General features: G+C 42.0%; 1 protein-coding gene, 1 long non-coding RNA gene and 1 pseudogene across 2 annotated transcripts; 1 reads left to right on the top strand and 2 right to left on the bottom strand.

Annotated features, from left to right (window-relative positions):
- Window positions 1-224: 224 nt before the first annotated feature.
- Window positions 225-27,594, top strand: LOC134473933 (uncharacterized). The gene is made up of 3 exons (XR_010044436.1): window positions 225-2,290; window positions 26,597-26,700; window positions 26,868-27,594. It is a non-coding gene; the product is annotated as an uncharacterized LOC134473933 (long non-coding RNA).
- LOC100736236 (transmembrane epididymal protein 1A-like) lies at window positions 7,694-8,596 on the bottom strand. The gene has a single exon (XM_003474928.2). The coding sequence runs from the start codon at window positions 8,594-8,596 to the stop codon at window positions 7,694-7,696; it is 903 nt and encodes a 300-aa protein (XP_003474976.2).
- Window positions 18,110-18,839, bottom strand: LOC100735955 (transmembrane epididymal protein 1-like; annotated as a pseudogene).
- Window positions 27,595-27,840: the final 246 nt, after the last annotated feature.

The following is a 27,840-nucleotide window of genomic DNA, read 5'->3' as shown; positions in this document are numbered from 1 at the left end:
CGGCGCCCTGATTGGCCCGCGGCGGCCGGGAGCCCGGGCCCAGGAGCCGGAGCGCGCCGGGTCCCCGCGGCCATTGGGCGACGAACGGGCGGGCGCCGCGGACATGGGGCGGGGCGGTGGCGCGGAGCCCGGGAAGGAAGAGAGGGAGTGGGGGGGAGAGGGAGAAGGGGGGGAGCGAGGCGCCTGCCGCGGAGGGCGGGGCGAGGGCGAGGGCGAGGCGGCGGGGCAGGGGAGGGGAGGCTCCCGCCGCTGTCCCCCGCACCCCCAGTCTGGCTCCTGAGGCCTCGCCCTCGCTGCTTCCCGGAGGCATCGGTTTGCAAGGCAACCGCCCTGTTACATCCAGAACCCGAGAAGCCGAATTTGCCCTTTGTTGTGAAAGAGCCGCGCGAGGCTGAGGGCCGCTGGAGCTCAGAGCAGGCGGGGCCAGGGCGGTGCCTTTGGGAGACCTGGTCTCCGGGCTTGCAAGCGCCCCCTCGCCGGCTCCCTCCGAGGATCGGGGAAGTGAGCAGAATTCTGGGAATTCACATTTTTAAGCAGAGCACTGTGTTTCTAGAATTAGGCAGAAACTGCTCTGTAGCGCGGTAGAAAATCAGACCGTGTCTGATAATGTCTCACCCACAAGGTCAGACCTTAGGAGTCTTTCAGCCTCTCTGGGCCCAAATTTCCTTATCTGCAAAATAAAGCCCTTTCAGGAATGACCTTCAGAGCCAAACATCAGAATTGAAATTTCTGTGTGCAAACTCCACCCTCAGGGCAGCTAATTCCTTAAGGGCCTGCTTCTTGGCTTTGCTTTCCAAGTATTGCAACAGTATATTCTGGCTCCTTTTTAATCTTGAAAATGTTCCCTTCTGTTAGCCTTTCTGTAATGGTTGGGGACATGAGTATGTGAACACTTTCTTGAGATAAACTTTACCCAGGTGCACAAAAATCATTCAACACATATGTTGCTATCCATACTGTTTTTGAGAATTCTGTTTTTAGTGCCTGAAGTCCACCTCATGGTGTCTGCTTATTTTTTCAGGAGTCTCAATATTCGAGATTCTGAAGTTTCGCTTTTTAAAGACCAAGAATTTATTTCCAAGGGCCAGGGATTTAGCTCAGCGGCCTAAGTGCCTGCCTGGCAAGCACAAAGTCATGAGTTCTATCCCTGGTACCAAAAACAAAAAAGGCAGGAAGAATTTATTTCCAGAGCGTTTGGAAGTGGAAAGGAAGTTTGTTCTTATGGTTGTATTTTGTACCACAAATAACGGCAAAGAAATGTCTGTGACCACATAACTTGGCTTCTTTGGTCAACATGCCTTCCCTTTAAGTGTGTTTAACACTGTAATACTTTGAAATGACTCAAACAGGTAGTCGTGGTATATCTGGGAATGGCTAAGTGACCTTGCAAATTCCTTGTTAGGTTTCAGTGCAGCGCACACTGAAGCGTTGTAATGTGGCTGCAGACAGGAGGCTTCAGCTCAGAACAACTTAGTGTCACATCTGGGCATTACCTGTGAGGCCAAAGCCTCACTTTCCTTGCCTATGAAATAGGGAAAATATAAAGAAACAAATAGGGAAAACAATAGCTACCTTAAATTCTATAGGGATTTATTGTCGTAGCATATGCGCAAGAGATTAGAATGGTATTTGGAACACAGTAAATGTTTAGAAAATAGTAATTCACTTTACCCCCTCTTCTCTCTCTCTCTCTCTCTCTCACACACACACACACACACACACACACACACACACACACACACAGAGTAAAGGAGATGGAACCTAGGGCCTTTGCATTGAGCTGTGTCCCTTTTTACTTTTCTATTGTGAGACAAAATCTTGCTAATCGCTGAGTTGCCCAGGCTGGGCTCCTTTGTGATCCTTCTTAGCCTCCCAGAATGCTAGAGTTATAGGCCTGCACCACCACACCTGACCAATAATGATCATTTTGATGGGCCAGAATCATTTGAAGATCTTGGAACATTTCTTTTCCCATGGTGACTCACTAAAAATATTTGTCTGCCTCAGTGCTCCTCACTGATTGAATGAAAGTTGACTTAGAACTAGTAACATGAGCAGTCTTTTGCAAGTGAGAAAAAAGTTTGTTTTTCTGGTTATATTTTGTATCTCAAATATGCAAAAAGACTTCTGTGAAATCTTCAAGTGAGATGGTTGGGGAGAGGAGCAGGGAAGAGGAAAGGTGGTGATCTTAAGATGCCAGATTACGGAAGCATAAACCAAAGCCTTCTGGATTCATCACCACCTGCACCCATGATGGGCATGGTTTTCGAACTTAGGGCAGTTCTGCCAGGTGAGTGCCAACTTCGTTTGCTAGGTATAGTAACCTCTCTGAGCCATGTATTCGTCTCCATATCCCCCAATAGTGTCCAAGGTGAGGGTTCAAAAATGTTTGTTGACCACACAGAAATGACAGCGGCACCTTCAAGAGAACACATGTTTTGAGCTGCTTTTCCGAGAATGGAAATGGATTTGCTTTGATCCTTTCATGTGACCAACGGTGGCCTTTGTGAGGGTCAGGAAGGTAAAACATGACCGCTGAGACTTTTTCAGTAGTGAATAGGAGGCTTTGCCTCCTTGGCCATCCCCCCAGTTATTTAAACCAACCAAATTAGGACCTAGATGCATCCAAGGGCTGGCCAGGGAAGGGTAAGAGTGTACTGGGGAAGAAAAAGGGGAAGAAAGCCCTTGACTGGTTTACACCCAGAAAACCAGACTGTACTTTTCAACAAGTCAGAAGAACTTGCTTCAGCCCCTTAGACTTTGTTCTGTCTGCTGTACTTTGTTGTTCTTCTTTCCTAAATCGCTGCCACCCCTCATTTTTTACCCCTGCCATAAACAGCATTGGATGCTGAAACCCATGAACTGTTTCAGTCTTTTGGCACACACGCCCACGAGGGGGTTCTACCTCGTGTTCTTTCTCCCAGAGTGAGGTGGGTGGAGTGGGAGAGCACATTACAGGGAAAGACTGTGTTCCAAACTTGCAGAAATAGCTTGAGCTAAACACCTGTCTCCTGCCTGCCTTCCTCTCTTCTTTCCTTCTTTCTTCCTTGCTGCTGCTCCTCCTCCTGCTCTCTTCTTTTTCCTCTTCTTGAAACAGTGATTCACCCTGTTGTCCGGGCTGGCACTGAGCTGTCTTCCTTCCTCCACCTCCCAAGTAGCTGAGACTACAGTCATGTGCCACCAGGCCTGGCTAAACGAATGTCCTCAGTTTTGTTCCCCTGCCTGAAATGAAGACCTTGGTTTCGGTGGGCTTTGCTGGGAGCCTTTACAACTTCCCTTCCTTTTGAAGGACCTGTTCTCCCCCAGCAGATAGGAAGCCCTTAATCTAGTGCACTGAGAATTTGCCAGAGCCTGCACAGCTGCTGTGTACTCAGATACAACATCAGCGTAGTACTCAAGTGAACCCAATCCTTATACCATGGCATACTCTTTTGGAAATGGAGTTTGCCCCATACATGAATGATTTCATTTCATAGTGATAATTTTAATTTAAGCTCTAAAGAGACATAACTGAGATTCAGGGTTAGGGAACATTCCGGAAAACCAACACCTATTGTACATGGCTCTTTTTTTAAAATTTATTTTTAAATAAGGTAGCATTAGTCCTTTCCAGAAGAATAGACTGTAGGACTGAACCAATACAAAAGAAGAACAAAAAGAACAGCTCTGGAAACTTACAGCGTTATTCTTAAGCCATATTTTGGGGAAGGGGTAAAGGTGGCCAAGTTTTCAAATTTTATTACACACAAAGGAGGAAAGACTATTATACTTTAGTTCAGTGACATGACACTTAGCGGGGGAGGAATTGCTGTATTTAGATACGTTGATCCCTTGTTACTTACTCTTCAGTTCAGAGGGGAAATTTGAACTTCAGCTATCAGCTGGCTCTCAACTGATTTGTTTTTCTGTTTCATTTTGTAATATTGAGAGCTAAACACAGGGCCTCTCACTAAACTGCGTCTCCAACCCTTATTTTTTTATTTTGAGACAAGGTCACACTAAGTTGCCCATACTAGGTTTGGACTTGCAATCTTCTGCCTCGGACTCCTCACTAGCCTGGATTATAGATGTGCGTCACCACATCTGGCTTCTGATGTGAAATCTTTCAATTGCAAGGAACACTCTATTTCTTAAACTTCACATTCCACTAGATGATTTGGGTCTGAGCTCTAGCTCGCTTCTTATCTGTACTAGGAAAACGCTTGGAAAGGTTGGAAGAATTGATTTTTCTTATCTCACAAGGAAAAATAAGTTCCATTGAGAAAATTAGAGCCATATAATTAGAATCAGCTCTTCCCATCATTGTATCTTAAAGATGAGTAACAGAAGCCTAGGTAACTTTTAGTCCCAATAGGGAGGCAGTTCACAGCTTAATGGCGCTTGCAAGGGTCTGTTCCTTTGACAGCTCTTACCTGGTCCCTACCAGTTTCCTTGGCCTGTGGGTGGAGATCCTGAGTCACAATTTCTTAAATTCCTATCATACCCCTTAGGAAAGGACAGAGTGCAGGGATCAACCAGTTTATTTCAGAGCCCTGTGTACCAGCACCTGGTATGTATTGGGCATTCAATATATGCCACCTTTGTGAAAAAACTAGATTGCCACAAAATAAATGCTGCAAAATAAACACTGCATAATAAGTTCTCTTAAGGCCATTAGGAAGGAATGGGGATGTAACTCAGTGGTAAAGTATGGGCTTAGCATCCTTAAGACCCCAAGTTCAGTCCTCAGCTGCTGTACCCTCTTCTCCAAATCACCAGGGTGAAGGAATCTTTGGAGATTACTTTGCATATATAATCATCCATGCCGGCTTTCTTTATTTGAGAATCTGGGATTGGGTTCTTTATTCTTAACGGACACCCAGCTCTATCTTGATTTACTCAGTTGACTGGGACATTATTGAAGCTTATTTTAAAATTTAACCATGTGTGGTACTGCACACCTGTTATTCCAGCATTCAGTTGGAGGAAAGGGAGACTGAGGCCAGAGGATCATCAGGAGTTCGAGGCTAGCCTGGGGTACACGGTGAGTTCAAGATTAGCCTGAACTACCAAGTAAGACCCCAGCTTGCAAAAAATCGTTGTGTTTTTAAACATTTAATATTCTGATCCAAAAACTACCTAAATCAGAATGTGCACTTTATTTGGCACTCCTCCCAAGGAAATTCTCGACTGGACCCACAGTCTCTCGTTCCTCACTTCCTACGCCATTAGTTGATTTAGATTCCTCTTTATTCCTTGTTTGCCAAGTTTTAATATGAAACAAACAGCCTGAGGGTATGTTTTCTGCATGCTCGGACAGTTTTTATTCTGCCTGTATACCTTTCCCGTCCTCCACTTTCCTCCCCTCCTCCTAAACCCATTCTTGCAAACTTACTTACTGGGTTGCAGAACTATATGCTTGAACCTGGTGATGGGGACGTAGTGCCCTCTGGAGGATTTTTCTGAGAATTACAAGCTTCACTCATAAAGCTTAAGGGGGAGCCCCCACCCACCCATCCATACGTACACGCTGGGAATTGACCTCAGAATTTCATACTGAGCTATACCACCCGCCTCTTCAAATTATAAATTTCGAGGGCTGGAGATTTAACTCAGCAGCATAAGCGTCTGCTTGCTGAGCGCGAGGTGGTGAGTTGGCTCTCCGTTACAGAAAATAAAACAACAACAAAGACAAATTATAAATTTCGAGGTGGGGGTCAAACTAAGTCTTGAGTTGGTCAAGTCGAGGTGGAATTCACGATAGTCCTGCCTCAGCCTCCCAGAGTTCTGGGATTATAGGTGTGCACCACCACACTTACCTGGTTGAGATCTTGACTGGCCTTCGTGGGGAAGGCCTTTCTATGCCTCTTATAGATGACAAATTAATAATACACAAAGCATTGCCTAGGTGAGATGTTTAAGATATTTTTCTGGGGTTATTGCCTGATTACTAGACACAATTTTATCATTATAAAGTTAGGCCTCAGATGCCCAGAAATGGGAGGCAGATAGTAACTATGCATTTTCCTCACCTCCCATCAATATGTAAAAAGGATAAAGAGAAAAGGAAGGCTCCCAAAGAAAGGCCACTGAGAAGAATAAGGGAGAAGGGCGAGGACTAGAAGACCTGGTCACGGTCGATCCTCAGTCCTCACGTGGGACTGAGCCTGAAAATTTAAAAATGAGCCAGAAGTTGAGAGTTCACCAGATTCTTATTCCCAGAGAGGATGGGAGTTTGGGGTGAGGTACAAGTTGTAACAGAAACATAACCTGTGGGGGATCTAGGTTATTTATATGATGCTTCATCCTCCACCAGGATCTTCTATCGGGGCTATCATTTCCTCTCCTTGCCTCCTTTCCTCCTTCCCTTCCCTACTTCATTCTGAGCATCACTTGCATCTCCATTGCCATTAGCAAAGTCACCATGACATGCAAGACACAGTCAATGGCTTGAGTCCTACACAGCTGAGCTTGAGTTCCTGTCATAGGTGCTGTGAGACTTGAGCAAGTCAACCTGCAGCTTCCTTGAGTTTCCTTATAGAAACATGTGTGAGGATCCAAGGAAATAGCAGAGGAAACAATTAACAGGTTGCTGGGCTTCAATATCCATCAAGAATGAGGAAGAGAGAGGGCCCATTAACTGGAGAGATGACTCAGACTTTAGGACTGTTGGTGTTGCCTAGAGGAACCTCCAGCCTGTTTTTCAGTGTACCCAGAAGAAGCAGGGCTGGGGGGAAATTCAAATAAACCTTTAGTAAGTGTTAGCTATGTCTTGTAGTTAGGACACACTGAAGAAATTTTGGAACTTTTATATGGCAAAGTCTCTATCCTGTACATTAGTTGATAAAGAAAATCCTAAGATGATTTAAAAAACAACAAAACAAAGGTAGTCAATGTATAGGAAAACTAACAAGATAGACTTAATGGAAAGAGTTCTTGGCAAAGGGTACCTTGGAACACCCAGAGAGGTGGCGGCGGAAGTGAGTTTTATTGTGGCTTCCAGGTAGCATGGTAAGAATCTGCGACATGGCACAAGAGTTGGAGGGGGTTAAAAAATCTGAGGATAATGTCTGATGAATTACATGGACAAGAGTGGAAATGATGAAGCAGGTAAGCTTTGACTGGTCTAAGAGTAATAAAACATGATATTGGGACAGTACCATGCATTTTGATTCTATGAAATTTAGGAAGCAAAAAATATAATGTTAACCTAAGATGATTGTAAATTGTTCTGCTACTTCTACATGGTAGCTGCCACTTTAACAAGCACATCAAAGTGCTCACATTGCCAGGATGAAGTTCAAATGATTCCAGTTTTGAATTGTGAGAAATCTTTATTCCCTTGGGTAAAGGCAGTCACAGGTGCCTGGAAGGTGGTGGGGACAGCATAATTGCTGGGCTCTGCCAGGGTCTCTGCACAGATGCCTCCCTCCAAAACCCTTCTATGGCTTTCTTCTCCCCTGTGCCTTTGCTTGCACAGTAATGCCTGCCCCTGTTCTCTTCCTGCCCTTTCCCCAAATCCCACCCATGTCGGTTTCTCGAGCCTCTCCTGTTTCTTCGGCAATGACCTGAGGATCAGAGACAGAATACAGCAGCAGAAGAGACTAGCTGCGGTCCTCCTGGACAATTACCTTCACTGGGGCCAAAGAGGATGACATGTGTTTGGCTGAGAGAACCCAGCGGGGCATGATGGCATGCCGTTCTCCATCCTGTATCAGTGTGAGCTCTTTGAAAGGAGGGGAGCCTGGTCATCCTTCTCTGGCTGCTCCGCTTCCAGCAGCAGCCTGTAGCGAGCTCCTGGAGTGCTCTCATGACACGGAACTTCTGTGGATCCCCGAAGCTTCAAGCTGGGGCGGTAACAATGATACCAAAAAGAAGAGAAGCCATAGATTCCCAGCAGGCACAGAGCGTTGATCATCACATGCCAGCAGAAAAAGGTGGTGACAAACATGATATCACTGATGTCGTCATCATCCCATGGGAAGCCAGAGATGGGTTTGTACAGAAAGCCTGCCTGCACCAGCCAGGAGCCCATCATCAGGAACAGGAAAGTCTTAATCAGCCAGAGGTGAATCGTCTCCGGAGTCCAGAGCTCTGCGGTCAGCACCACCATCAACAGGAACACCACCAACATGAGTAGATAGTGGAACTGCAGCTCCACTCCTTCTGAGTCCTTAACATGGGACGCCAACAGTAGCAGAAGCTCGTAGAAGCTGAGGACCAGGGTGCCTTTTTCTAGGACCACGCATCTCTGAGGTAGCATGTTCTTGCTCATGACGTCTGCACAGCCATTGAGGGTGAGGAGGACAAACATGGTGAGGTGCTGCCACTCTTTGGGGTACATGAACCTTGGTGGCATCTCCCTGTTCATCAGTATCATTCCTCCTTTGATGCAGTTGATTTCATAAACTATCAGGAAAATGCCAGCCACTATCTTTGCCCAACCTCCAAAGGATATTTTCCACAGCTTGGCCCATCTTCCCTTATTCTTGGGAGGATATGAAGGATATGAGAGTGAGCCGTTGAATATCACAGCTTTGGAGACCGCAATTGCCTGATACAACCCATAGAAGATTAGAAACAGGCCTGGGCATACATGACCAATAAAGGTTCCCATTGAGTTAGATCTGTCTAACAAAGCAGGAAAGTACAAACCTCAGGCATCCCAAGTTCTGCCTTCCACCTGCTTTTATTATCTCACCACACCCACTGCTCCCCCACGCGCAGGAAACATTTCTTGAGACAGACCTACAAGGTTGGCTGAATATGGGCTCACTGTTCCATTGCACTGTCCATGAGGACATGGCTGGCCTCTGCCAAAGAAAAAAGTCATAGAACGGGCTCTACAGCCCCCAAGGAACTTCTAGTCATCCCTGTCCTGTCTCCCCTGGCTTCCTTCCTCTTATTCTGCCAGTCTTATCTTTGTCTCAGGAGAAGGGGCAAGGGCCATGGAGTGGAGGAAGGTGCTACTGTGCTATGTGGAGAAATCCTGGGCTTTTATAAACTCCTGCATGCCCTTCCCTACTTCTCAAGCATAGCTGGTCCACCTGCAAGGTCCAAAGTCTTCTTTCTGGACACACATTTATAAACATTTGAATATGTACCGAACAATATGCACTTAGCACTTATCTGGCTGTTCTGTTCTTCTGAGACAGAAATCTCCCTTTCCCTCTTCTCCCTGACCCTCTCATATACCCCAGCCACTGCCAGCATCACTTCAGCATCTCTACCAGCTGCACATGTGTCTACAATGTCGCCTTTTAAACTCGACTTTAGGGGCTGTGGTGGCTTCACAGAGCATCAGCATCACTAAACATGAACTGAGTTTCCCAGAATCCCTTTCCCTCTGTGGCTACAAGTTGAACCTGCCTACAAATGGCATTTCCATGAGAATGTAGAAGTGAAGCGGCAACGCAGACCAACTCTGAGGGTGTGCGGCACCAGGCACCGCTGAAGCATGCTGTTACGGATCTGCCCCCCCAGCACAAGGCCTGAACGGCAGCCAGGCAAGAGCTCTCCCAGGTTCTCATGGTCTCAAGGACACCAGATGCTTCTGCAGGTCACCTGCCGTTGAGGTACAAGGTGATGAGAGCAGAAAAGGACTCCAGTTTCTTTGCTCTTTATGGCTGCACGGAATATGTCTCTTCCTTACTGCTGCCACAATGAGCTGAACTGACATCAGGCCTAACATGCAGCCCCAGGACAACAGCTTTCTCTGGACTCCGTTACCAGCTCCCACAAATATGTAAGGTCGTCTTGCTGTGAGACAACTGTGAGCCTTACCGCTCTTTCCACATTCCTCTGCTTCGGTAATGCATCCCTAACTGACACAAGAAATTACCTGGTGTTCTTAAAATGTAGATACCCTGGAGAGAAGCAACTTCAATAAGCTGATATTGGCCATTTAAGCTTTAGTGTGAAATAGCCCATTCACTTAGTTTCTCTGCTATTAGATTAGTGTTTAATGCACTCAGGAACACAGAGCCCTACACATTAGGTAGCAGCCAGTGAGCGTAGGCAGAGGTAATGGTGGAGAACAAGGAGTTGGTGGGTATACAAAAGAGCCAGGTTTTTGTCTGTTCATTTCTTTTGTTTTGTTTTTTGGTTTTGGGGTTTCTTCGCTTTGTTTTGTTTTGCTTTGTTTTATCTTGTTTTGTTTTTGAGACAGGTGTGTCCTATGCCGTTCAGATTGGGCTTGGACTCACGGTGGCCCAGGCTAGCCTCAGATTTACAGTGAGCCTCCTCTTTCCTCAGTTTCCCCAGTGGTAGCATTATAGGTGTGCACCACCATGCCTGGCTTGGTTTTTGTTTTTGCACGGAATAGGAGTTTTTCTGGGTGTAATACATTTCCCGAGAGAAGAGAAAGTTCATAATAAATTATAAATTGTGCCCTTCAGTTTTTTGCATAATTATCTGTCCTTACTACAAACAATGCTGCAGGGCACAGAGGCCACAGCCATATGCTGATACTGTCCCAGTGGAGGAGAGTGTATACCTAGGTCACAGGACTGCCACCGAGCTTCATTCTTATCCAAATACAGATCCTTCTTTTGTAATGGGGTTATGTCTTAATAACCCATCAGTGAAAAATGTAGTCAATAGCCCTAACTTACAGAATATCATAATAATACAAAACACTGTAGGGTATCATTGTCCTTGTGATTGGGAAGGAGGGGTATCTAGGACTCCTAGATCAATTGAGAGAATTGACAGAATGTGACTAGCCTAGTAAATGATCAGAATTCAAAAATTGGGGTAGTTTTACCGAATGAGTAAGTTGCTTTTACAACATCTTGAAAAGTCATTTAAAGCTGGATGTGATGGCGGACACCTGTAATGCCAGCACTCTGGGAGGCTAGGGCAAGATGATCGCAAGTTCAAGCCTCACTTGGACCATTCAGTGACTTATGAGATACTGTCTTGAAATAAAAAATAAAAGGACTGGGAAGTATAGCCCTGGATTAAATCTCCAGTACTGCTGAGAAAGGAAAGAAGGAAGGAAGGGAGGAAGAAAGGAAGGAAGAAAGGAAGAAAAAAGAGAGAGAGAGAGAGAGTCATGTGGGGAGAAGGAAGAAAGGAAGGGAGGAAAAACCATAGGATTATAGAGTAAAAAGCTCAGTGGGAGGAGATAGAAAGGCAAAGTCTGAGAGGGACATTTCTGGAGTTAGTCATGGAGAAGGGAACTCTGGGAAAACTCAGGGAGGACTTGGTGTTCTTCTGTCTCAGCAAGGTCAGACCAGCAAGTCTGTGGCCTGCAACCTTTAAAAAGCACTGCCTTTGGCCACCGCTTATCTTGCTTCTAGTCCTTCAGGGCTGTGGCCCATGTGAAGTGTCCCATACCCATTTCCCCAGCTGAGAGCTGGGCGGCAGTGATCAGAGGATCAGGGACGATAGTAGCCCTGATCCAGCAGCAGCAGAAAGCTGAAAGTGGTGCATATGCAGGACAAGTGGCCCCACGTAACATCCCATGTAGGATGCTTAGGCCCCCATCTTGGCCAAGCATCAAGGCTGCATGTTGTTCATTAACACACAAACATCCAGGTCTCAGAAGTCGGAAGGTAGGACTCGCCCATCATAAACCAGACACTGCCCACAGTAACCGAGAAGCAAGTCAAGCATGGTGAATGATTAGCAGATGGCCAGGCAGCTCCGGAGTCTGGACACAAAGTACCTGCAAAAGTCTTTCACTGGGAAAACACGACCACAGGACATTCTCACAGGCCTGCTCTTCCTGTCAGTCTCTCAAAGGGCCACTGCCATTTTTTCTGCATCATGAGGTGCCAGAGCAAGCAAGATGATCCTCAAAAATTCTGTGAACATGAATTTATTCTACAAACACAAATTTATTCAACTACCATGCATCCTTCTGATTGCCTCACAGCATAAAAAGAAGGATGTGATACAGTTGTTACCCTCAAAGAGCTTATACTTCAATTGAAGTCACACCTCTACATGTACCCATCTTAGAGAAATATTTAGACTAATTTCTCCATAGAAATTAATGTTATATATTTTAAGTGTGCTGTCATATTAAGTAGATATAAAAAGGTAAAACTAAAAATCTATACTGAACCCACTATGAACTAAAATATGTGTAGAATCATAAATTTCATACTAAGTTTTCAAACTCAATGTATGTTTTACGATTATAGTACATCTGAGTTAAGATGAGCCAGATTGCAAGTTCTCAATCACCACTGTGACTAGCAGCTGGACGGCACATATTTAGATAACATAGAATGACATATGTGAAATATGTGTTTTAAAGTTTTAGTGCAAGGAGCATCTCATTGTAGGGATAGAAGTTGGGTCACTAACTGTATCTTTATTTCTTTTTTTTTTTTTTTTTTGGTGCTGGGAATCAAACTTGGGGCCTTGTGCTTGCCAGGTAGGTGCTTGTGCTGCTGAGTTACATCTCCAGTCATTCTTTGTTTTTTGAGACACAGTTTCACTTTGCAGCTCAGGCTGACCTTGAACTCACTTTGTGGCCCAGGCTGACCTCGAACTTGCAACAATCCTCCTGTCTCAGCCTCCCAAATGCTGGGATTACAGGCGTGTGCCACCACACCTAGCACTAGCTATAGTTTGAATGGTGTACTATAAACTTAATGACCATAGGATTTTAGAATGGTATTTTTCCAAAGCTTATTTTAACTCCTTTTATGTTTTGTTGTTTTTGTTTTCACTTTAGACAAGGTCTCACTGTGTAGTTCAGGCTGGTCTTGAGTTCCCTATGTATGTAGCCTACGCTGGACTTAAACTCACAGTGACCCCTCTCATTAGTGCACGAGGAATCCCTCCTGCCTCTGCCTCCTGAGTGCTGAAATTACAGGCAGGCAGCACCATTCCCAGCTCCTTTCTGTTTAAGAAGGACATTAGCATTCTCAAAAAATGATTATACCTTTCCTTGCTGCAAGGCAGAAAGACGAACTAAGAGAGAAAAGGCTAGAAGCCAGGGCTTGAGAAGGTCCAGAGAGAGTGGATTCATGGAAATCAGCATTGCTCAGAGACAGTCTCTCTATGCTCTGAAATCTCTTTTCATTTCAAGTAAGGGTTAGTAAGTCTTGGGTTTTAATGCTGACTTACTAAAACAAGGCTCAGAAGACATGGAAAACAACATTCTAATTTCCCAGCTCAAGAGCACTGGCAGCCTTGATTTTTCCTGGCATGCCAGCTCAGAATGTTCCTCTTTAACATTTTCTGTAATGCAAACTTTATACCCCATTGCATAACAGTGCCTTAGGTTTCATCACTTATAGCATTGATCTGAGGTGCTTTTTAACTGTCACATGTCAACAGCTGCAAGTTTTTCTTCAGGAAACTTCTGGCAATGTAAAAGCACCTTCTTTATCTCTTGTTAAAGCAGAAAAAAAACACTTGCTCCCAAGTCGGTAGTCCCTGCCTTTCAGTAAACCCTGATAAGTTTCTGCCGCCCCAGAATCATGTCACCTTCTTTCTGCCATATGTAAAAATAGGTGAAACTAATGTAACCTCTTGACCAACCATCTACCTCCAGCTTCCCCCTGCCGTGTGCAAAGGATATGAAATTCAGTGTAACTTTCTGTCCAGTCAGTTAACAGTGAGCACCTTGCTTTCATGTTTTTCACTTTCCTGTAAACTCTACAAAAGTCCTGTTCACTGAAAGGCAATGCATGACTCTGGTGAGTGAACCCAGTCAGGCCCACCGGTGTTATAAAAATCTGTGGATTTGCCTCCAAACCTCAAGTGTGGCTGGGTTATTTTGGTCTCTGATTGCTGTAACGCTCGCTTCTAATGAGCTGTCACACTTAAACTGTGAGTTACGATACTTCCCATGAACTATGACCTCTGTGAGCTGTAATTGTTGTGGCAACACTGTTTTTCCTGTATCTCCCTAGCCCAAGCCCAAGCTCTCTGAGTGATTTCTCCTAGATCATTTCTCTTCTAAATCAGCATAAATATCTCCACATTAGAACTTAAACTTTACTTCCTTTTGTTCAGGATTCATTTGTTCCTTAAATCTGAAATTATTTTAATCAAAGAAAGAGAAAAATTTTGCATGAGAAAAGGAAACAAAATAGACAAACTTTTACTCTATGTACTGCTCAAATCCCCACTTGATCAGTAATCGCTGAGATGGAATACATGCTTCCTAAAAGTATTCAGCTACCAAGAATGAATTATTAATAAGATCAGTTACACAAAAAAGCCAGTGAATCCCACTGTAGCAAATCCTACTGCTGTTGCCATGGCAATCTTCTGGCAGTCTTTTCTATCAGGTTTGGTGCATCTCTTAACTATCTGAGTTAAGCCTGTCACAGACTGCTGACTTACTTCCACAAACAGCATCACCTGACCCATGATTGTCTCCTTGTCACTTAAAAGGCCAGAGCCCTGTTCTGGATCCTTTATTCTGCACTTTGGAAACTCCAGTCAACTTCAGGTCCCTTATGAGAACTACAGCTATCTGGCCACCCAATCCCTTCCCACAGTGCAGTGCTGTTGCTAGGAATGCTGTCTCCAGAGAGGTACTACATTTCCGAACCTCCTAATGACTGAATTTGGGCCACTGAAATGTGTTTGGAAATGATGCCATCACTTCAAGGTGTGACCCAAAGCCTCTAATCCACTTCTGCATCTTTTCTTTTTTCTATCACCTGGCAGAATATAGAAAACCTCAAGGCCCTAGAGAAGAGGAAAGCCACAAGCTGGAGGGAGCCTGGCTTCCTAAACCCTTTGTGGAAGGCTGCCTGTCAGCTAGGAAAGCTGGCATTTGATTTCAAGTGTGTGAGGAAGATAACTTTCTGTTGTGCTGAGCCAATAAGATCAAGGATTTATCTTTTAAATCAATTCATATATGCTATCTAACATGAATTTATGAAAGATCACTAAAATCTCATGTAAATTGAACTTTGAATCTCATGTAAATTGAACTAGACTTTTTTTTTTTTGACTAGGAATTGAACTCATGACCTCATGCTTGCCAGGCAAGTGCTGTGCCACTAAGTTATATCCTTGGCCCTTGGACATCAACATTGAAGTCACAAGGTGGCTGATTAATCCCACCCGGTTCCCTTCTCTTTCTTCAGCATTTTAAGTCTAGAATACTTATGTGCCTTGTCTAAGCCACAGGCTTTCTGGGACCCAGAAAATTTAAACTCACAAAGTTCTCTTTTTTTTAGCCTATGATTAGAGAGATACAGATATGGAATATGGTTGTTCTCAGTTCCTTAGGAGCTCTCAAATCCTTCCCAGAGTCCAAGAACCCAACAATACTGAATTGTCTTATTTCCATGAGGCTCCCTGTTCTACTATGGGTATATATAACCTTCTATAACAGAGCCACATATTTCAATGTGAATTAGCATTCCCATCACTAGCCAGTGCTGGATAAGTCTTTACTAAAAATCAGTACCACCTAAATTAGTCTTCCAATGTTAACTTGTGTTGCAGCTTCAGCAACACAAATTTACTATTCTCCAGATTCCATAGATCAGAGTGTGATATGGGTTCACTGAGTCCTCAACTTAGTTTCTTTTCTATTTTTTAAAAAAAGAATAAAACCAAACAAAACAAATCAGGATCAAGCCAATCAAAACAAAACAGTGAAAATGATACAGGACTCCAAAACAAGACGACAGGAAACCAACAAGTGCTCCCGTACTGCCTCTTGTTATCTTCAACATAGCTGCCCATACCTTCAGACATAATAAAATCAAATAAAATAGAACAGAAGAAAACCAATCAAAACAAAACAGTGAAAGTGATATAGGACTTCAAAACAAGAAAATAGGAAATCAACAATGGTTACCATAATATACCTTGTTATCTTTGAAACTGAAACCAAGGGTGTTGCCCACGGTTGTGATTCTTACGGTTGTATAGATCAAGAATGTTCCCTACCCTTCTGGTCTCATGTGCTAAGAGGTGTGATTTGGGGGAGGTTTGGGATTATGAGGACATTATATTCATTGGTGAGTTTGCAGCTAAATGCACTGTTAGGAGATGGGGCCAGTTGGAATAGGTGTATGACGGCACATATGTTTCTTTGGCGGGTATGTCTCCATCTTTGGCTCCTTCTTTCTCTCTCTGGCTCCCAGCTGCCATGAAGTGAGCAGCTTCCCTCCATTGTACCCTTCCACCATGTTTCTGCCTCAGAGCCAGCTAACCATGCACTGAATCCCCTGAAGTGAGAACCAAATTAAATCTTTCCTCCTTTAAATTGTAAGTGTTAAGTATCGTATTCCAGCAATGAGAAAGCTGCTTAACACATCATCTGAGGCTCAGAGTTCTCTTTCAGACACATTGGCTATGGGAAAATGTACTTTCTTACAATTTAAAGAAGGTTTAACAAAGATACTTCTTACATATCTTTCTCATTATTTTCTTGCTAATCCTTGTGTATTGCCTAATAGGGAAGCCACTCTAGGATTTTTATAATGAATTCATTAATCTTTTGGTCATCTTAATTAAATGGGAAAGATCCTCTTAATTTATTACAAATTAGTGCCCTTCACTGTGTTTTCACTTTCGTGGAATTTAGTTCTAAAAAGCATTTTTTCCTTATTGTTTCTGATATCTGGTGGTGAATCCTGTTTCAGGTTCTGCCCCACTGTCCAATTCCTCCTCTGTTGTTTCAGGAAGGAGTTCAGTGTGAAACCTTGAAAATCCAAATAGGGAAGCTTAAAGAAGGTTTAGCAAAGATATTTCTTACCTAGATGTAGTTAGGGTATAAGGAGTCCATCAGGGTAGTTGAATAACTGCTTCTAGCCATAGGAAGAGTCTTGAGACACGTGATGGTTGAAGTTCCTGGTGTATGTGTGAGTTGAATGGTGTCTTCTATTATTATAGGTCTAAATTCTAACTCCCAGAATCCGTGAATATTACTTTATTTAGAAAAAGGGCTTTTGTGAGCATACTAAATTGGGTTCTGTCCTAACCCACGCCCACCTTGTCTTGCAAGTTCCTGTTTTCCCCCCATCTTGGACCTGTCTTACCTCATGGTTTTTCTCTATAAAAGTCCGTAAAAAGACAGTCTTTGGCAACCCACTCAGGACTTCGTCTGTCTCTTTCTTGGACAGAAGCTTTCTTTCTCTCAATAAATATTTATTGCCCTTAAAAAAATAGACAAGTTTTTCCCAGAATCATTGCAAGGGCTCGATAAAAAGGCTCCTGGTTAACATTGGTTTTAAGTTCCTGGTCAAATGAGTTTGGAGTGCAACCTCTGCTGGCTCGGACTCCAGCACTATAGCGAGGCATCTCAACAATGAGGAACAGAGGTTGCCATCACCACCGCCACCGAAGCCCAGTCCACTCCCTCACATCCCTCACTTCTGAGTTGAAACCGTAAGTGGGTTGAGTAATGAACCACATGCCTGGACCCTACCATATACAAAGGAAGCCAGGAACTACAAATGAAAATGTACCAAGAAGACAGGCCACACAACATGGAAATGATCGAAATGTTAGGACAGTTGTTTCCAGCGATGTTGTTAGGCTCACACGAAAGAGACGCACAGGAAAAAGAAAGGGGCATTGTTTGCTTAAAGGGCATTAGTACTTAAAATTTTGACAGACTGTCAAACTGACTTCAAGAAAATGGAGACCAATTTATATTGTTACCTACAGTGTACAATTCTTTTTCCTTTACATCTTTTTCCACAATAAATATCATTTATGTAATACTTTTGAGAATTTTTAACAATCTGATATACCAAAAATCACATTTTTTAAATCTTTTTCTTGAAATGGATTTTCCTAGGATTATTGTTCTTAAGATCTGCTTGTTCTAAGACCTACTTATATGTTTTCCTTTTTAATGTTAAGTGGCCTTTATGTTTGTCTGTTAATGTTTGAACAGATCTATATAGTGTGAGTATCAATTTTTTCCTGTTGTATATGGTAAAAGACTCAATATCTTTTTACATCATGTTTTTTATTTATAGGACATTGAAATTAAATGTGTAGTCCTTTCAAGCTTTTTTCTCACTCAAGAAAGCCTTTCATGTCTTTTATTATAAATATGTTTATTTTTTCAAAATATGTTACAGTCTTATTTCTCATTTTATCTATTATCTATTTTGTTCACTGTATGAGACAGAAGAAAAGGTTTTGTTCTGTTTTGTTTCCCAAGTGGAAAGCCAGTTATTCCTTAGACTGGTTGAAGAGTCCACCCGTAACATGATGAAGCTAAGTTCATCCTTAACTTCTCCGGCTGCTCCACTTTCCACAGCAGCCTGTAGCGAGCTCCTGGAGTGCTCTCATGACACGGAACTTCTGTGGATCCCCGAAGCTTCAAGCTGGGGTGGTAACAGTGATACCAAAAGGAAGAGAAGCCATAGATTCCCAGCAGGCACAGAGCATTGATCATCACATGCCAGCAGAAAAAGGTGGTGACAAACATGATGTCACTGATGTCGCCATCATCCCATGGGAAGCCAGAGATGGGTTTGTACAGAAAGCCTGCCTGCACCAGCCAGGAGCCCATCATCAGGAACTGGAAAGTCTTAATCAGCCAGAGGTGAATCGTCTCAGGAGTCCAGAGCTCTGAGATCAGCACCACCATCAAAAGGAACACCACCAACATGAGCAGATAGTGGAACTGCAGCTCCACTCCTTCTGAGTCCTTAACATGGGACGCCAACAGTAGCAGAAGCTCGTAGAAGCTGAGGACCAGGGTGCCTTTTTCTAGGACCACGCATCTCTGAGGTAGCATGTTCTTTCTCATGACATCTGCACAGCCCTTGAGGGTGAGGTGTGAGGCACAGCCTCATGGTAAGGTGCTCTTGGGGGCACATAAATCTTGGTTATACCTGCTTGTTCATCAATACCATCCCATCAAGAAAGGAGCCCATATAACCTGGTTTAATGGAAAAAGTCATTATTATCAGTGCACATTTTATTGTTTTATATATGTACATATAATAAAATGATTACTTGAATCAAGTTAATTAACATATCCATTGTCTCACATAGTTACAATTTGTGCATGAGTAAAAACCCAACATACAGTCTCAGCAAATTTCAAGTATATAGTATAGTATTATTAACAATAGTCACTGTACTGTACATTAGATCTCTAGAACTTGTTCATCCTACATCTCACTGAAGCTTGTGCTTTTTTGATCAACCTTAAAGACTTCCAATCTCCAGCCTGCTTCTGGTAACCACCATTTTTTTCTGTTTTCACAAATTCAACTTTTTAAGATTTCACACATAAGGAAGAGTGTGCGGTATTTTTTTTCTTTCATTACCTTGCTCATTTCACTTAAAATAGTGCTCTTAGTTTTACCCATTTGTCACAAATGGCAAAATATCTTTCTCTTTTAAAGGTAAATAATACGACACCGTTTCTTTATCTACGTTTCTGTTGATGGACAGTTAGGTTGTCTGTATATCTTCACTGGTGTGTATAATACAGCAATCAACATGAGAGTACAAGTAGCTCTTGTGAGCCACTGATTTCTTGTCTTCAAATATAAACCAAAATCTGCATGCTAGATCATATGATAGTCCTATTTTTAATGTTTTGTAAAACCTTTACACAGTTGTCTACACTGGCTGCACCAATTACATTCCTGCCCACAATATACAAGGGTTCTCTTTCCTCTACTTCTCTCCAACACTGAGTATCTTTTTTTTTTTTTTAATTTTATTTAAGGAGAAAAGAAAAAAAAAGCAGGGAAAGGGTACAAGTTATACAGATTTACAGAAAAAAAAATGAACAGTAGGAAATCACTAGTTAATGGATTACATATTGTCATCTTAGAAATAATTGTTCAAGTCACAAAATTAAAGCTTGTAAAGTGGACATTCCATCTATGATACTGCAAACAGTTCTGTTCATTGATCCAATAAAACTCTGTGATATCATTTTCTATCTTATACACTTAAATATACATGCAGTTATATAGTTTGGAGCACTTTCTTTTCCTCTCTTTTGTACCATGACTATTACACATTTTGGGTTTCATTGCTCCCACTGTTCTTATTACTTTTTTGGAAGAGAGTAAAACCAAATGTGACATAACAGAACAGAATTGGTCAAGTCAAAAGGGTGGACATAATAGATAATGTAAAAACATAATACAAGGTGATCAACAATGGTTACTATAATGCCTCCCGCTATCTCTAATAGAATTGCCTATATCGTTAGTCATAATACAATTGAACAAAACAGTAAAGAATAAAACCGACAAAACCAAAACATTGGAGACATTGTAGGTCTTCAAAAGTAGATAAAAGTCAACAAGAATGGGCGTCATAATGAATCTCATTATCTTCACAGCTGATGCCTAAACTTTCGAACCTGATACTATCCAGCAAAACAGAATAGGGGAACATCAGTTAAAAACCAGATGGTGAGAGTAATACAGGGCTTTAAATCAAGGTAATGAAAAGTCAAAGTGGGTTACTATAATATATCCTGCTATTTTTTTTCCTTTAATTAAAAGGATAAAGATAAAAAAGTAAATAATGGAGTGGAGATTGAGATAAAAGAGGGCATAACAACGAAACAGTGCAGATCAAAACATAACCATTTAAGCAGAATAGTGTTTCACCATCAGATAATCCTAACCTAAAAGTAGTTACCATATTGTCTCTTTCTTTGAAATCCTTGAGTACAACTTCATATACTGTAGCATTAAGTATATCAAAACAATGTAAAACCATTCAAGAGAATGACAGCATTACAGAGTATTTAGAATCGACTAACAGAAAATGAATAATGGTTTCTGTATAATCTCCTTGTCTTTACAAGGTTTTTGCTTATACTATCGTACATAATAAAATCCAGTAAGATACAACCTATTTAGACCATTAGAGACAGAAGGACAAAAGCTAGATGAGACTTCAAAACAAGATGATACTAAATCAGTATTACCTATTAAGATGTCATTTTCTCCAAAATAGCTGTTCCTATCATCCAATCTTCTCTGCCTCATTTCTGTTGAGCTCTTTTTCTGTCAGTAGCTGTCAGTTTGTCTTCTTCATTTTGTTCTCTGCTCCATTCGTTGTGGCCTCTCTGCCATTATTTCTGGATTCTTTGTATTTTTCTTTTTTTAGAATATCCTGCAATACTCTCTGTAGAGTTGAATTGGTGGTTGCAAATTCCCCCAGTTCCTCTTTATCCTGGAAGCACCTTGTTTTTCCATCAATTTCCAGGGACAGTTGTGCAGGATATCTCAATCTTGGCTGGAGATTATTATCTTTCAAAGCTTGAATTATTTCCCCCCACGCTCTTCGTGATTTGATGGTTTGTGCCGAGAAATCTGCTGTAATTCTGATGGGTGTTCCCTTGTAAGTGGTCTGTTTCTTGTCTCTTACAGCTTTTAATATTCTGTTCTTGTATTGAATTTCTGGAATTTTTATTATTATATGCCTGGGTGTTGCTCTGTTTGGGTTGTAGGTAGCTGGGGTCCTGTATGCCTCATACATCTGAGTATCTTTACCTTTTGCTAAATTAGGAAAATTCTCCTGGATTATTTCTGTGAGTAGCTTTTGTAGTTCACTCGTTTGTGTCCCTACTTCTTCTTTTATGTTCTTAATCCTTAAGTTATGGCTCCTCTTATCATCTTCTTGTCTTTGTATTATTGCTGTTTGTTTCTTTGTTATTTTTAAGAAGTTTTTCATTTCATTCTCCCATATTACAAGTCTGCCCTCCAGTTCAGATAGTCTGTCCTTAGTTTCTTTCAAGCTGTTATGCCAGTCTTCTATAGACTTCTTAGTATCTTGGTAGTCCCTTTGAACCTGCTTCACGTATTCTATGCTTTCTCTGTTTTCTCCATCAAACAATTCTCCCCTTTTTTTCTGTTCTTCCATTCCACCGCCTGTTTTTTCTTGGGTGGTACTTAGCATTTCTCTAACTGTTCTGCATACTTCTAGCTTCAGGTCATTGATAACTTCATTCCTGAATTGGTCAATGAGGCTCTCTATATGGTGCCTTATGTATATTGGTGCGGTGTCTGCTATTGCCTGTTTCTCAGAATTGGGGGCTGAGGAGCCTTTCTTGTTGCTGCCTCTTCCCATGCTGCCTCTTCTTCTCTGTTCCTTATATATACAAGCTTATATAAGAGGCCCAGCTTCTCTCCCAGTCAGCCACAGCCTGATCGAATTGCGCCAGTTAGGTGTTCCCGCTCACCGCTGTGCACCAGGGAGTTACGGACCAGGCAGCCTACGCGTCTCCCCTCCCGGCCACCGTCAGGCTCTGGGATCTGGGTTGGGACAGCCTACCAGGTCCGCCGGCAGCGTCAAGCAGGCCAGGCACTTTTCACCAATCCCGTCCGAGAGGGGGATGTGTGGCTGGAGTCGCCACCGCGCCCCGCTCCCGCAGGACTGCTCGGACCCAGAAAGTCCTCCGCTGGAGTCAAACTGTGGTAGAGTGTCAGCTTCTCTCACTCACCTCACCGCAAGTCAGTGCACGCCTCCCTGCCGTTCGCAGATTGCCGTTCTCAGAGCTTCTGCGTGTCTCTCTCCTTGCCGAGCCGCTGTAGAGGCAGCCAGCCGCTGTGCGGCTGGAAACCCAAATCGCGGCTTACAATGGCGCGGGGTCCAGCCTCCACACCGAGGCTTTTCTGTTCCTGTTTTAGCACCAGGAATGCATTCCAAGTTGGTTTCTCTCAGCCCAGTTCGTTCCTGAGTCAGCGGAGCATATCTCCACCTGCTTATGTCTCCTTAGTCCGCACCATTCCTGGCTTCTGAGCCGAGTCTTTCAGAGAGCCTCCGGTAGTTGCTGTTATCTGTCCGCCATGTTTTCCCGGAAGTCGAGTATCTTTTTTAAAAGAAATACTTGCTATTCTTATCAGCTGTAGGTGATATTTTATTCAGTTTGATTTACATTTCTCTGTTGAGAAACCTTTCATATGCTTTTTGGTTATTTGTATATTTTCTTTGGCTAAATATGTACACAAGTCCTTTGTCTATCTTTAAAAAAAAACATAAGTAATATAAATTTATTTCTCACATAAATGCAGGCCAGGGGTCAAAGATAAAGTTCCTGGTGAGGACTGCTTAGTCTAGTTCCAAGATGGTACCTTGTTTCCATGTCCTCACATGGTGAAAGGCGGAAGCACAATGCGGGAGGACCTTAGTCCCCTCAGTCCCCTTTCTAATGTTGCTAATTCCACTTCATGACTTAATTACCCTCTTAAATATGCCACTTCATTTTTTAAAATATGTTTTAAAATTTTTTAACCGACACATAGTAACTGCACATACTTGATACAGTATGATGTTTCAGCAGATGTATTCAATGTGTAATTATCAGATCAGGGTAATTGGTACATCTGTTTCTCAGATATTTATCATTTCTTCATGTTGGGAACAATCAAACTCTTCTCTACTAGATGCTTTTAAATATTCAATTGCTGTCTATTGGGAGCCCAATCAGGGATCCTGATTGTCTGTCTTAAGAGAACAGCTAGAAAAATAAAAAACAGAGACAAGTATAGTATTGCATCAGTGGCTAGGAAGTCAATGTCTCCAGATGGGTCCTCCACCACTCCCAAAGCAGCCACTCTTTATTAGGTGTATTCAGTGATAGGTGGGGCTAGTAAAGGATTACAATTCATCAGAAGACTCAGACTCAAGAGAGCATAGATCATCACACACTAGGAAGGATCTTGTCCTGGAGTATAATCCTGGGATGACTCAAGAGGGTGTAGATGATCATATGGTAAGAAGCGTCAATGGGAAATACCAAATAGGAGGTGCTGATAATCCCAAGCCTTCATTTTATCATTTTGTAGGGAAGTATGCAAAATTAGCCATTGTAAATTAGTGATCCCCAACAGCTGTGATTCAGTGGTCCCCAACAGCTGTAAATCATAGTTATTCTTCTGTGTTATAAAACATTAGAAGTTACTCCTACAATCTAACTGCATCACTGTGCCCATCAGTCATCATTTCCCATATTTTAATTTTTTTCTCTTATATATAGAGATCTAATTCTTGCACCATTTCTTAAAGAATTTACTTTTTCCACTGTGTATTCTTGTTGCTTTGTCAAAAATCAATTAGCTATAAATATATGGATGTATTAAGGATTCTCTATTTCCATTGGTGTATGTGTCTATCTTTATGCCACCATCATGCTATTTTGGTTACTATATTTTAAATTCAAATATTACAATGCTTCTAGCCTTTTCCTTTTGCTCAGGATTTCCTTGGCTATTCAGGGTCTTTTGTGATTCCATGCCAATTTTAGGATTTTTTTTCTATTTCCATGAAGAATGTCATTGATATTTTGGTAGCTATTTAATTGAATCTGTAGTTTGCTTTGGATAGTATGATAATGTTAATCATCAATTCTTCAAATCCGTGAAAGTGGGATGTCTTTCCATTTTGTGGGTGTGCATGTGTGTCTTCTTTAATTTCTTTAATCATTGTTTTGTAGTTTTCATTGTAGAATTCATTTATTTTCTTGGTTAAATTTACCCCAAAGTATTTTACTCATTTTTTGCAATCTTTGTAAATGTGATCACTTTTTTTATTTTCTTCTCAGCAGTTTCATTACTGCTGTGTAAGAAAAGTAGTGATTTTATATGCTGAATTTTATATCCTGACACCTTACTGAATTTATTTGTCAGTTCTTTTATTTTGATGAAGTCTCCAGGTTTTTCAACGTATAAAATTGTGTTACCTGACCACAATGATAATTTGGCCTTTTTCTTTCCTGTTTGGATGCCATTTATTTATTTATCTTGTCTTACTGTGCAGACTAAGATTTTCAATATTATATTGAATAAGAATGGTGACAGTGAGCTGGCCTTGTTCCTGACCTTAAAGGAAAGTTTCAGCCTTTCCCATTCAGAAGAATACAAGTTATGGCTTTGTCATATACGTACCATATTGTGTTGTGGTCCATGCTATCTAAACCTATTTTTTTTATTATTATTATGAAGGGATGTGGAATTTTGCTGAATGCTTTTTCAGCATCTATTGAGATGACCAGGCAGTTTTATCTTTCATTTCATTGATGTGATATATTTTATCAGTTTATATATATTGAAACATTCTTGTATCCCTGGCATAAATCCCACTTTAAAATAAAAATAGAGCTGTTTTTATCACCAGGACTTTTTGTTTGTCTTTTAAAATTCTAAGACAAATTTCCACTAAGTCATGAAATTGCCCAGGTTGGGTTTGAGCTTGTGATCCTCCTGGCTTAGCCTCCCAAGAGCTGAGGTTATAGACATGCCCCACCATGCCTACCCACAAATCACACTTGATTATGGTGTATAATCGTTTTAAAATGCTGTTGGATTCACTTTTCTAGGTTTTGTTGAGAATGTTTTTTATCTGTGTTTATCAGAGTACTGCCAACCTCAAAGAATGAATTCAGAAATGTCCCCTCCTTTTCAATACTTTGGAATGGTTTCAGAACAATAAGCACTAGTTCTTTAAAACTTCTGTAAATCTCAGCCATGAAGCCCCCCAGTCCTGAGCTTCTTTTTGTGGGAAACTTTTCATCACTGATTTAATTTCATTCCATGTTATATTGTCTGCTCATTTTCTATATCTTCATGGTTCAATTTTGGTAAATCTGTTTCCAGAAGTTTATCATCTTCTTCTGGACTTCCCAATTCGTGATAGTCCCTAATAGTGTTTTGCATTTCTGTGGCATCAATTGTAAATGTCTGTTTTCAGATTTGATTTTACTTATTTGGGTCTTCCCTTTTTGTTTTTCTTGGTTCGTCATAATCATCTATCTGCTCCATATAGGAAATGATGTGAGGCCAGGAGCCAGTGTATCTACATGGTAGCATTCAGTGTGCGAGAGGCGATGTTGGAGAGCCACCACAGCACCACCTCTGAGTCTTCCTTCCCCCAAGTATCTACCCAGATCATCCAAGTCTTTCCCACAGTAGTCCTCCTTAATATTCTAGAATATTCTTTCAATGTTGAAAGTGACAGTTGTGCCCCACAAAACATCCCATCTGGGATGCTCAGGCCCCTGCCTTGATTTGGCCCCTGTGTATTCATTAAAATATGTGCATGCAGAACTCAAGACTCTGATAAGAATCAAAGATAATCTGAAGATAAGAATCACCCATTATAAACTAGGCTCTGCCCACAGTAGCTGAGAAGGAAGCCAAGTGTGGTGAATGATTAGCAGGATGGTCAGACAGCTTCCTAGTCTGTGGACATGAGGCCCCGGAAAGCTGTTTTGTGGGGGAAATTCAGCTTGACCATGGAAGCCTGAGGAGGTCCTTCACACTCCTCTGAACTGCTTGCCACATCCAAGAGCTTCCTTGTTCCTGTGGTCCCCAGCCACAGTCAATATCGTTGGTCCTGCATCAGCAAATGCTACAGTAAGCAAGACAGTTCTCCAAAATTCACTCAGAATAATTTTATGATGGGATGCTCTTGTCCTCATAGAGCCTACAATGTTGCTAAAAGTATATACACAATATATAAAAATATGCCTTAACAATCAAAGAATGCTTTGGAATTTGAGGGTATGATGATTTATACATTAAATGCATTTTAGAGGATTTCAACAGCAATAGTTTTTCATGGGAAGAAAACAAATCAAGTCAAAATCATCCCCATATGTCATGCAAAGCTTCGAGGAGGAGGTTTTAGCGTACGCTTCTTTTAAAAGCACATTTTTATCTGTTTTTGTTTGGTTTCTTAGGTTGTCATCATTGCTGTCACCATCGTCATCATCGCTGTCATGTTTAGAACTCATCTTGTTTTGTTGGGAAATAGCTCCAGGAGAGGAAGACACTGCTTGGCCAGGTACTGACAGAGCCTGGGTGTTGTTTATATGGGGAATCAGTACAAGATCAGGATCTAAGCCTTAACTGGACAGACTTTTCTTAGTAGTTCAAATAAGGATATAAGAAACATTTTAGTTGCTACTCTAGAACCCTCTCCACCTTTATTCATCCTCCCTCACACCTCAGGAAGCTGTGCTGTACGGATGACGATAGTGGCCTTCTTCACTCTGTGGTTCATGATTGGATTACTAATAAAGGCTGGTGATCAGGAAGAGAGTGGATCTGATGTACTTGTGTTCCCCGCCTACTGGGTCACGGTAGGTTGGTTCCAGCACCTACAGAAGGCCATAGCTCTAAGGTAAAGCTACCTCTCTAGGTCTGGTAAATACATCACCCTTGGCCTTCAGACCTGGGTGTAGTCGGTAGTTCTTCACAGTTACTAAATCTCTAGTGCTTTGGCACTCTTACTAGCATTGCTTTAAATGGTTTCTTTAGTTAGCACACTTAATTCTATCACATTTGATTGTATAACTCTGGATCAATCGATGATGCATAGCATATCAAGAATGGTCTCAGAAGTGGCCTCAGGATGAAATCCTGGGACTAGATGGTTCATTCATGTGAGAAATGCACAGATAGCCTCCTTGCCAGAGGAAACAGGGCCTTTATTTTTTAGCATACATTGTCATCACAGTTACCTCCCTTGAAATCATCACATCACCTCCCTTGATTGAAGTACATGTGAAAGTCAGAGTTGGGAGAAGTGACTTTGAGGAATTGATGATATGGTGGCAATAGTGATTATAAAAAATTTTGGGTGTTCTGGGCATAGTAGCTTATGCCTATAATCCCAGCACTTGGGAGACTGAGGCAGGAGGATTGCCTAGCCTGGGCTACATGGTGAGTTTAAAGTCAGCCTGAATTACACAGGGAGACCTTTTTTTTTCTTTAAGACAGGGTCTCACTGTGTGGTTCAGGCTGGTCTTGAGCTCACTTTGTAGCCCAGGCTGATCTCAAATTTGGGATGATCCTACTGCCTCAGCTTCCCAAGTACTGGGATTACAGGTGTGTACCACCACAGTCTGATTTGAGACTTGTCTTTAAAAAAAAAAAAAAAAAAAGGAAACAAAAAATATTAGGGGGCCAGCTGACTTTTTTT

Source organism: Cavia porcellus, unplaced genomic scaffold (genome assembly GCF_034190915.1).
Source record: "Cavia porcellus strain 051 isolate PalLab524CR breed Dunkin Hartley unplaced genomic scaffold, mCavPor4.1 scaffold_29, whole genome shotgun sequence".
Taxonomy (NCBI): Eukaryota; Metazoa; Chordata; class Mammalia; order Rodentia; family Caviidae; genus Cavia; species Cavia porcellus.
The sequence above is the reverse complement of the archived record's forward strand: the minus strand, read 5'-3'. Positions and strand labels throughout refer to the sequence as shown.